The sequence below is a fragment of the Mauremys mutica genome, chromosome 1 (genome assembly GCF_020497125.1).
Source record: "Mauremys mutica isolate MM-2020 ecotype Southern chromosome 1, ASM2049712v1, whole genome shotgun sequence".
NCBI lineage: Eukaryota > Metazoa > Chordata > Testudines > Geoemydidae > Mauremys > Mauremys mutica.
In genome coordinates, this window is record NC_059072.1 from 92,885,579 (window position 1) to 92,895,658 (window position 10,080).

At 49.9% G+C, this 10,080-nt stretch overlaps 1 protein-coding gene across 2 annotated transcripts in view; it reads left to right on the forward strand.

Moving 5' to 3' along the window:
* MRTFA (myocardin related transcription factor A) overlaps window positions 1–10,080 on the forward strand; it is a 155,267-nt gene that overhangs the window by 140,238 nt on the left and 4,949 nt on the right. For both annotated transcript variants that reach the window (XM_044984528.1, XM_044984529.1), the window contains exons 9-17: window positions 387–562; window positions 1,425–1,580; window positions 2,205–2,458; window positions 2,988–3,159; window positions 3,455–4,555; window positions 5,911–6,018; window positions 7,545–7,709; window positions 8,643–8,825; window positions 9,567–9,627. In XM_044984528.1, the coding sequence (XP_044840463.1) occupies window positions 387–562; window positions 1,425–1,580; window positions 2,205–2,458; window positions 2,988–3,159; window positions 3,455–4,555; window positions 5,911–6,018; window positions 7,545–7,709; window positions 8,643–8,825; window positions 9,567–9,627 (2,376 nt within the window). The remainder of the gene's footprint in view (window positions 1–386; window positions 563–1,424; window positions 1,581–2,204; window positions 2,459–2,987; window positions 3,160–3,454; window positions 4,556–5,910; window positions 6,019–7,544; window positions 7,710–8,642; window positions 8,826–9,566; window positions 9,628–10,080) is intronic.

Genomic DNA, 10,080 nt, shown 5'->3' on the forward strand with positions numbered 1-10,080 from the left:
AACACCTAGCCTTCCTAATTGAGAAGCCACCAAACCAAGTTCCCAATGCCCTTGTCAGGTGCCATTGCCCGGATCCTTCTCAGTCAGCCTTTAGGCCTCAGGGTATGGTAGAAGCAGCAACAGTTGTTCTAGTGGATGACCCAGTCCATAGACAAGGGAAGTGTTTCCATACTCCTGCGAGACTACTCTGTAGCATTTGATACTGTTGACCAATAGTATTGATTCTGCAGAGAGAATGGAAGCACCCTGGAAAGGCTCAGGTCTGTGCTTTATCCTCTTATCTCTTGGGTTTGGGATTTAAGCTAACACAGCCAGCCCAGCCCGCCCCCCGCTGGCCAATGGTGACTGTTATACATTCAGTGTTTGAAATTACCTTTTGTTTTCAGTTGGGCAGGTGGACTACCCAAAGGTTGCAGACAATTCCTCTTTTGACGAGGACAGCAGTGATGCCCTGTCCCCAGAGCAGCCAGCCAGCCATGAATCCCAGGGGTCTGTACCATCACCAATGGACGCCCGGATTGGTGAGCCGCTTCCCAGCACCACTGTGTCATCAACAGCTCAGGTAACAAGGCTGAGTGTTGACTCTTGCTGCTCTCTGGGACCTCAGAACCCTTATTAGATTGGGGCAGTGCAAATGCCTGGATCCCTGAATGAGGGATGAGCCATAGAGACATCTACAAGGTGTCACTGCTAGGTGGCTGATTTGTTCCTCAGTAATACATCAGTGAGATATCACTGAAGTCACATGAGATGTCTAGGTTCGAAGTGGTACACCGCTACCTCGATATAACGCCACCCGATAGAACACGAATTTGGATATAACGCGGTAAAGCAGTGCTCTGGGGGGGGCGGGGCTGCGCACTCCGGTGGATCAAAGCAAGTTCAATATAACACGGTTTCACCTATAACGCGGTAAGATTTTTTGGCTTCCAAGGACAGCGTTATATCAAGGTAGAGGTGTACCAGCAAAGCCATGTGTCAGGTGCCCCTGTGAGTAGCTGCAGTGGGAATGGGCCTCCAGTGATTCCCTAGAAGCGATAGGAGAGGGCACCTAGTTGTGCCCTGTTGGGGATTGGTAGTGGGAATGGTTGTTTGGTACTGCCGTGTGTATTAAGTGTATGTGACTGTTCCTGGGAGGCAAAAGGAGGAGGGGCATAGAGTTAGAAGTGGGCTTTGATTCCTTCCTTGTTCTAGGATGCTTTGATCCCACTGAAGCGTGTTCTCCCCAAGCTGGACCAGAGGATCTCAGGGAGTGAATTAAGAAGCCAGGTGGCCATTTAATGGTTGGTAACCTGTGCATAGCAACTTTAGTGGAATGCTCCTACAGCCCCCTGCTTTCTGAAATGAGGGCAACATTGTAACAATGGAGAGAAAACATTTAGCTGTGTGTCTGTGTCTGAGTGATGCTCTTTCTTCCCTTGCAGGTTGTGTCCCAGTTACAAATCAATGCAGACTCCAATGAAACACCTTTCCTACCTGAACAGCCACTCCCTCCTCTTCCACCACCACCTCTGCTGCCTCCTAGCTTTGCCAACAGAGCCACTATTCCTGCCGCCAAGCCCCCACCAACGCTCATTAAGGTATGGGGGGTGGGAGATGTCACTCCATTTTTATAGACGTTAATGTGGCTGCTCTGGGGATGGTAGAGAGTGGGAGTGTTAGATTAAGAGATGCTGAAGTGCTGGAAGAACATCTTGCATCATTCACTGTCTCCCCCCTGGTTTCTACTTATAGGACATTCCCCGGGCTTGAGATGGATCAATGTCTAGATCTTCTTCAGTTAGAGAGGAGCTCACTGAGTCAGGGATTAGGTCAGGAAGGTGTCGCCCCCCTTCCAAACAGTTGCCAAGGGTCCTAGATATAAAAATTTTCCTCTGAAGCATCTAACATTGACCATGGTCAGGGAGAAAGGAGTCTGGGCTAATTGTTCAATGGTCTGTTGCGCTGTGGTAATCCTTCTTGTGTTCTTATCTCTGTACCCTTGTTCTGGTGCTGTGTAAGGTCCTGGAGCTAGCCGAGCTGCTGAGTGTGTACTATTATCTCTGCTTTAAGAATGTGGAAAGGCCCTGGAGTCAAATCTGGAGAGAATTTTGAAGTAAAAAGTCTGGTTTGCCTGCAGGTTTTGGTTAGATGTTAATGCTATCCCAGTGCATCTGCTACATCTATTTTTATTTTCTTCCTCCCCTCCCTCTCTCATTGAATAGCAAAGCCAGCCCAAGTCTGCCAGCGAGAAGTCTCAGCGCAGTAAAAAAGCCAAGGAATTGAAGCCGAAAGTCAAGAAGCTTAAATACCACCAGTACATCCCCCCGGACCAAAAGCAGGACAAAGGGACTCCCCCCATGGACTCATCCTATGCCAAAATACTGCAGCAGCAACAGCTCTTCTTGCAGCTCCAGATCCTCAACCAGCAGCAGCAGCAGCACTACAACTATCAGACCATCCTGCCAGCCCCACCAAAGTACGGGTCCCACAACACTACTCATCCGTATGGAGCCCCCTGCCCTCCCATCCCTAATCATGGTCTCCATGAGCTGCACTAGCTACCAGACCATCCTATCCGCCCTGCCAAAGGATGGGACTTACTGCACTGCCCACGATCCTCTCCTGCCTCTCCCCACCCCTCGTGAGGGACTCGCTCCCTTAGTAAGTTCATCAGATCCCAAGCACATTGAGCTCTGAAGGTGTGAGGCATAGGAGTTGTAAATCCTGTCAAGTTACTGTCACCCTCAAGAAGTGGTCTGTGCTGGGTGAATCTGTCAGGCAAGAGCAGCTGAAGTTAGTTGGTTTTTCAGTGGCCAGAGTGGAGTATCTCGATACAGTCAGAAGGTATTTACTGGCATGCTTTAACACTAGGAGTGCTGGTGCCCTAGGTGCTTCCACAGGCACACAGTGCTGCAAATGTCCTTGTTGGGCTTCTCAGCACAGCTGTTGGGCTATGAGGATCCCTTCCACCTTGATTCTGATATCCACAGTTTTTCTTCCTGCAGGCCTCCAGGAGAGCAGCAGAGTGGCACCAGTGCCCCTGCCATGCGTAGTCTCTCTACTACCGTCAGCAGCGCATCTTCTGTGTCCTCCAATTCTAGTGGGCTGATGCGACAAAACAGTAATGCCACAGTGGGCAAACCGGGCCCTCTCCCCACCAACCTAGATGAAATGAAGGTAAATGTTCATGCCGCCATCAGCACTAAAACTAATTGGCCCCTTATTGGCATTGTCAGCTGAGAAGGCAAGGACTCAATGTGGTGGTCACTCCGGAGCTGGGCTGAGGTACACTGGGAGGGCAGTATGTAGTGGCAGCTGGCATTGCTGCTGTACCTGGGGTGTGGGAATAAAGGACCCTGAGCCTGCCGGGCTGTCAGTTCAGTCCCTTGTCTCATGACTCACATATGTGTTAAAGGCAGGTCCGGTTACGGTGGGTTTTCTTTTAGTTGTAACACAGTTTTCTCCTTCTTAGGTGGCAGAGCTGAAGCAAGAATTGAAGATGAGGGCGCTGCCTGTCTCAGGCACCAAGACGGACCTGATTGAGCGGCTCAGAGCTTACCAGGAGCAGAATGGCAGCCAAACAGCCAGCACTCCCAAGCCCAGTGCAACAGCCATCCTCCCAAAAGCTGCTGAGGTGGTGGTAGCCTTCCCAGCTGCTAGGCTGAGCACTGGGCCGGCCCTGGTCACTGCTGGCATTGCACCAGCAGAGGTAGTTGTGGCCACCGTCACCAGCAATGGCATGATGAAGTTTGGGAGCACAGGCTCAACACCACCTGTTTCGCCCACCCCCTCAGAGCGTTCACAGATGAGTACTGGGGATGAGAACTCTGCCACTGGAGATGCCTTTGGAGAGACGGTGACTTCGCCTCTGACCCAGCTCACCCTGCAGGCATCTCCAGTGCAGTTCCTGATGAAGGAAGAGAGCTCTAAGGCTACCTCCTGCAGCCTAAATCCAGCATCCAGGTTGGAGCGGTGCAGCCTCAGCAGCAGCAAGGATATGGAGGTCCATGATAAAGATCAGATGTTGCAGGAGAAGGACAGGCAGATTGAGGAACTCACCCGAATGCTGAAACAGAAGCAGCAGCTAGTGGAGATGCTGAGGCTGCAGCTAGAACAGGAGAAACGGTCTCAGCAGCCACTACTAGCCATGGAAACCGGAGTGGGAGGAGTAGTCCCTGCCTCTAGTCCAGTGGCTTTTGGCACCCAGATTAAGAGTGAAAATGGTTTCCCAAGTTGCCAGTCTGCAGGGCCGTCTGATGGCCAAACGGATCAGTTCAACCCTGTGTCCACCGCTAGCCAAATGGACACTTCAGATCCAAGCTCAGTGCCAAAGAAAGCAGTGATAGTGAAGCAGGAGGTGCCGACAGCAGAAACAGAGCCACCATGCCAGTCCCACACCCCGCAGCTCTTCCTTGGTCAGCAAGGGGGTCCCCTGAGTGACCTCATCAAGGGGGCCCCTCCCCCTACCCTCATCACAGATTCCACAGGGACCCACATTGTCCTTACAGTGACCAATCAGAATGCTGAGAGGCGGGGCCTCTCACCACAGGGGAATAGCTGCACATCACTGCAGGTAGGCTTGCACTGTCCCTCCCATGCTAGGCAGTCTAGTCCTGCTCTACAAGTCCCTGATCATTATTATGGGGGGCTCATTTTACCACAGAGTGACATCAGAATTTGGAAATTAATTTTACAAATTAAAATGGCTGGATGATCTTATGACTGGCTGTAAAATTTGTAGCTATGGAAACCAAGATGAGCGTAATCCAGTCTTCTGCTTCAGGGCAAAAACAGATCAGTGCCAGGGGATGGGAGGGAATTCCAGGCACACAAATCTCATGTACAGTGTTGCATAATTAACTAGGTACATTAGAGGTTTCTTAGCCTTCCCCAAATCATCAGGTTCTGGTTACAGTTACAGGTAGGACACTGGGCTAGGCAGACCAATGGTCTGATGTGGCATGCTGATTCCTGGTCCAAAAAGGTGTGAAAGAACAAGTCTTTACTATAGAGACAAGGTGGGGGAAGTAATATCTTTTATTGGACCAACTTCTCTTGGTTAGAGAGAGGAGCTTTCAAGCTTACACGGAGGTCCTCTTCAGGTCCCCAGGAGAAGAATTCTATGTAAGCTCAAAAGCTTGTGTCTTTCACCAACAGAAGTTGGTCCAATAAAAGATATTACCTCACTCACCTTGTTTTTCTAATATCCTGGGACCAACACAGCTACAACACTGCATACAGGTTTTTACTACGCTATAGTAAAAGGCAGTGGGAATTCCACCACTCATCACTGTGGAGAGAAAAGAGATTGTAGCTCGAGTTTTCCAGTAGAATCAGAGCCCTGGGAACAGGAGTGTCTCTCTTGTTAAATGATCTTTTGTTTTGTTCTTCCATGTGCCACTCTGTAGTGGAGCTGACAGAAAGCAAGGCCTTTCATTGACGAGGATAGAGACGAGCCCAGCCCAAATCATTTTTCCCTTTGATTTTGGTGGGAGACAAGTCAGTATTTAACAAAAGTACCTTGAACACCGACTCCAGCAGTCTAGTCAGGGACAGAAACCCTCAAGCTTCAGGGTATAAGCCAATCTCTAACTATTTGGGGTTAGGAAGAAATAGGAGTAGTTCTTCCCATAACTGATTACTGTAGTGTTTCTTGCACTTCCTCAGAAGCTGCTAGTAATGGTCACTCTCAGAGACAGGGTCCTGATTCGGCCTGGCAATTCCTGTGTACCTAATAGTAGGCAGTGTTCCAATTTTCTTGCTAGGAGAAATTAACAAATGAATTTTCTAAAGATGTGAGAGTCGGGAAATACATTTAACTTCATTTTAGCTTCAGGAAAACTAAACCCTGTTTCTCTCTTCAGCCTCCACAACCCCCTCAAATAGTACAGTGAATAGCTTTGTTTTCATTCATTTTTTTCTTCTCAGAGAGTGCAGTCGTCACCCACTAAAATATCCAGCCAACCACAGTGTCAGCTACCTGCAAGCAACTCGCAGCAGCAGCCTCCCAGGCTACTGAACCAGCCCGTCAGGAAGGTAGCTGACCACATGCTTGCATTCCTTCCTTGTTTTCCCTTTGCCTGGTGGTTGGCTGAGTCGCAGAGGGGAAAGGGAGCACACGGACAAATCAGTTCTGAGACCATCACTACAGAGGGAGACCCCCCCACTGCACTGCAGTTTCCTTCCCCATCACAGGTTGCAATTGCATAGTGCATTGGTTCTTGGCCTGGGAGCTGCCAGCAGCATGGGGGGGAATGAATGGGGATTGCACAATGCTCCCATTTCATATCTCCAGCCTTCTGCTGAAGCAGCTTTGCTCAGCCACTTATAACCAGGCCTCCTCGGGGTGTCAGACGTGCCATACACCTTTGAGCCAATTTCCCATGGTGACTCCTACAGAAGAGCTGTAGGCACTGGGGCAAAGGATCCTGGGATGCATCTGAGGAGGTTGAACATGGGATTCATGGCATGAAGAATAGTTGAGAATCCCTAACAATGTATTAGCTCTGGCCCTTAGAGTATGTCTACACAGCAAAGAAAAACCTGGACTGGCCTGTGCCAGCCAACTCAGGCCCGCGGGGCTCAAGCTGCAGGCCGGCTGCAGGCCAGCTAGGGTGACCAGAGATCCCAATTTTATAGGGACAGTCCCGATATTTCGGGCTTTTTCTTATATAGACTCCCATTACCACCACCCTCTGTCCCGATTTTTCACACTTGCTGTCTGGTCACCCTAAGTCCAGCTGCAGATTTTTCTTTGCTGTGTAGACGTACCCTTAATCACAAGGCAGTTGAACAACCTAGTACTGTGTGAAAGTGTCCTTACAAAGTGATTGTAAACAAATAAAGGGCAGGATTGTGTCCTCCTTGTTCATGTTGTAGTTCCTCACCCTTTGAGGAGTCCCACTGAAATCAAAAGGCAGTTACTGCACTGGGGTTGGCAGGGCTTCTCTCCACCCTAGGGTGGGGTGTGAACTCTGAGAAATCTCCTTCTGGAGTAGTAGGTGTCATGTGAAAACCTAGGTCCTGATTATCTGTGTTGAGATGCCCTCCTCGCCCCCCACCCAAACTTCCTTTGGTTACGGATTGCGTCTGGCTGTCAAAGATGTAATGCTATAAAGAAACAAGGTCTGAGGAGGTTATAACCCTTCTCAGTGACCTCTCAGGAGTTCCTGGTCTGCATCTTCTCCCTTCTAGATCAGGTGATAATTCAGTGTGTTCCCTAGTGCATCAGTTAGGTTAGAGCAAGTCTATGAAGGGATTTAAGGATTAGGAGGGTAACTTTTGATCCTGAAATGAATGGGGAGGCAGTGGCCTTGTCTGAGTGATGTGATCAAACTTCTTTGTTCTGTTGCTCTTACCCATGTGCTGTGGGACCATCTTTGAAGAGGGTCAGTGCATGGGTTTGATAAGGCCTTTAATACAGAGGTGAATGTTTTTTAACCAAAGGCACCTTTCTCCATTGAAGAGTTAAATTCCTTAGGCCAGCCAGAATCTGTGATTGATCTTAGCTCACATGCCATGCAGGGGTTTGTAGCTCTCTTAATCCTTTTGTCTCCCTGCAGGCTCAGAAGCCAGGTCTGCAGGTGGTCACTGGGCAGCTGCCCCACACAATTTTGTCTTTCTCAGCGCCTCCAAACCTGCAGCCCTTTTTCCTCAACGGCTTCCACAAAGGATCTCTGAAAACTGGTGCTCCTAGTAAAGCCAGCCAACCCAGTGTGCCGAAAAAGGTAGCTTCCCTGCATATCCCATGGAGTCCGTGTCACAGTGCCAGGTTTCAGGCCCTCTCACTTTGAGAGAACAGACTCGTAAGGGACTTTGGAGGCTGGATATATAGGGATCGCTTCTCTGCACCAGCATTGCTGCCCACAGTGTTACCGTGAAGGAAAGTGAAAAATACCTTCCCAGATGAAACTCCCAGAGAGGTTTAGGGAGGCAGCATGTATAACTATCTGAGCCGGAGTTCCTCCAGGGTACTTGGACCATTATTCCTACTTTAACATAAACTGTGGAATGGCTCTTTAATGATCATAGTAAAGTCTAAGGCCTTAACACAGTATTTTTAGCACATCTCTGGAGCACTGGTTCAGTGCTGAGTCACCAACACCACTTCCTGTAATACCTTGGGTTTCCTTTGGAGAGCTCTCTTCTGAGGTCTGTCCCCACCCCCTCTGCTAAGTTTGTGAGATCTGACACTATCTGAGCCTGCGGGCTTCTCCACAGCCCGTGTTTTGTGAATAGTTTTGTGTTTCCAAAGCAGACTCATTATGGAGAGGAAAGGATAAAATAACGGTTCTAGGCAGTCGCACACAGATTACATTGATATTGTGGGGATAGTCCTCCTGTGTCTCTGTGAAGTGCTGGGGGAATCCACCCACCCAAACAGATGAGCTCCTCCTCACCCCAGTGCAGCCCTGTAGTGGTTTGTGGCATGGGCGTGCTCCAGCAGAGGCTTTTCATTTGTGATCTGGACGGGGGATGTCCTACACACACAGTGCAAGAAGGAGCAGAGATACTGAGAGAAGAGCAGAAGCAGTGTGGTTTCTGCCAGCGTTAGCGGAGACAGAAGGAATGGTCTCTCCAGGATATGTGGGAGCAGCCATGATGTGGGAGATGAAATGGGCTTTCTACCTACTCACTCCATTCTCCTTCATTCTAAACAGTCGTCCTCACAGCCAGGTTCTCCTGCTGCCACGTCACCATCCCAGATGGACCTTGAGCAGCAGCAGCAGCAGCACTCGTCCCTTTTTGGGACCCCTTCACCTCCTCTCTCTGGCTCCTCGGTGCCGATGAAAGAACCACCAGGCTATGAAGAGGCCATGAAGCAACAGCCAAAGCCCCATGAGGTAAGAGCAGCCACTTCCTTGTGCTTCCACGAGGAATGTCTTGGGGAGCATGTGGGTTGGCTGCCCTCTGCAAATCCAACACCCATGTTGCTCCCTGAATTCAGGGGCAGGTGCCTAGGAAATGGAGAGACTGAAACACACGGGGCCTTTTCTAACTGACCTTGAGCTGCACACAAGGAGTTAAGGTGAATTCCCTTGGTGGAGTTTCAGTGGGAATGGAGTCACCTTCCATTTCACTCTCTGGTCCATACGCCTGTTGAGACTGAGATAAGCTTACCTCCTGCTTAGGGTGTGTCTACACTGCAGATGGAGGTGTAATTCTGAGCTCGGGTAGAGGTACACATGCTAGTGTGGCTGCGAGGGATTCGGTTAACTGCCAGGAACAATCCCATCCAAGATCCTGCTGCCTATGCAATTGTGGCCCCACCGATACTTTTAGCACACCAGCTTGATCACAGCTAGTAAGAGCACGTCTGCCCAAGCTGGGAATTACCCCTCCCAGCTGCAGTGTAGACATACCCTTAATACAGGGGCATGGTGGGGCTGTAGGACCCCACACTGCTATAAACACCCTTCTTCCAGTAACACCTTGGGGTGACAGAGGTCCTTGGTTCCATCCTGCTATAGGCACCATCCTACCAGGTCAGTGCGGGAAGGGGAAGGAGAACAACTAGGCCAGCAGATTGGTGGTTACTGTGTGTCTTGTAAGTGTGGGTCTAATTTATCACTCTCTCTTCCCAGGAGAATGGCTGTTCGAGCCAACAGATGGACGACCTGTTTGACATCCTCATAGAGAGTGGAGGTGAGGAGAGAATCAGTGAGGTTGCTGGCTGGTCACCTCTGGGTTTGTCTATGGTTTGTGTAGCACTGAGCTCATGTGCTAGTGTGACTCCCACCCTTTGGCTCCCCAACAGGGAACAGGGTTAGTGAGATCGGTCTCGCCACTAGTGTACGTATCCCCTGGCCCTTGCTTATTCTTCATTTGGTGCTGCCCTTAGCATAAGCAGGGTATGATGTGGCACTATGAAACAGACTTGTCAAGCACTGGTATAATGTATCATAAAACTCCTGTAGCTGCTGCGTTGCATCAGACCTGTGGTTGCTCTGGGTTGGCCTCCCTCACATGGCCCTGGCCCATGATGGTTTCCTGTAAGGCAGGTTTAAAACTCCCCTAAGCCAGCCTACTGTGTAGCTGGGAGAGGTTGGTGATCAGCGTATGGCCCACGGTGTCAGGATTGATGATGCTTTAGCTCAG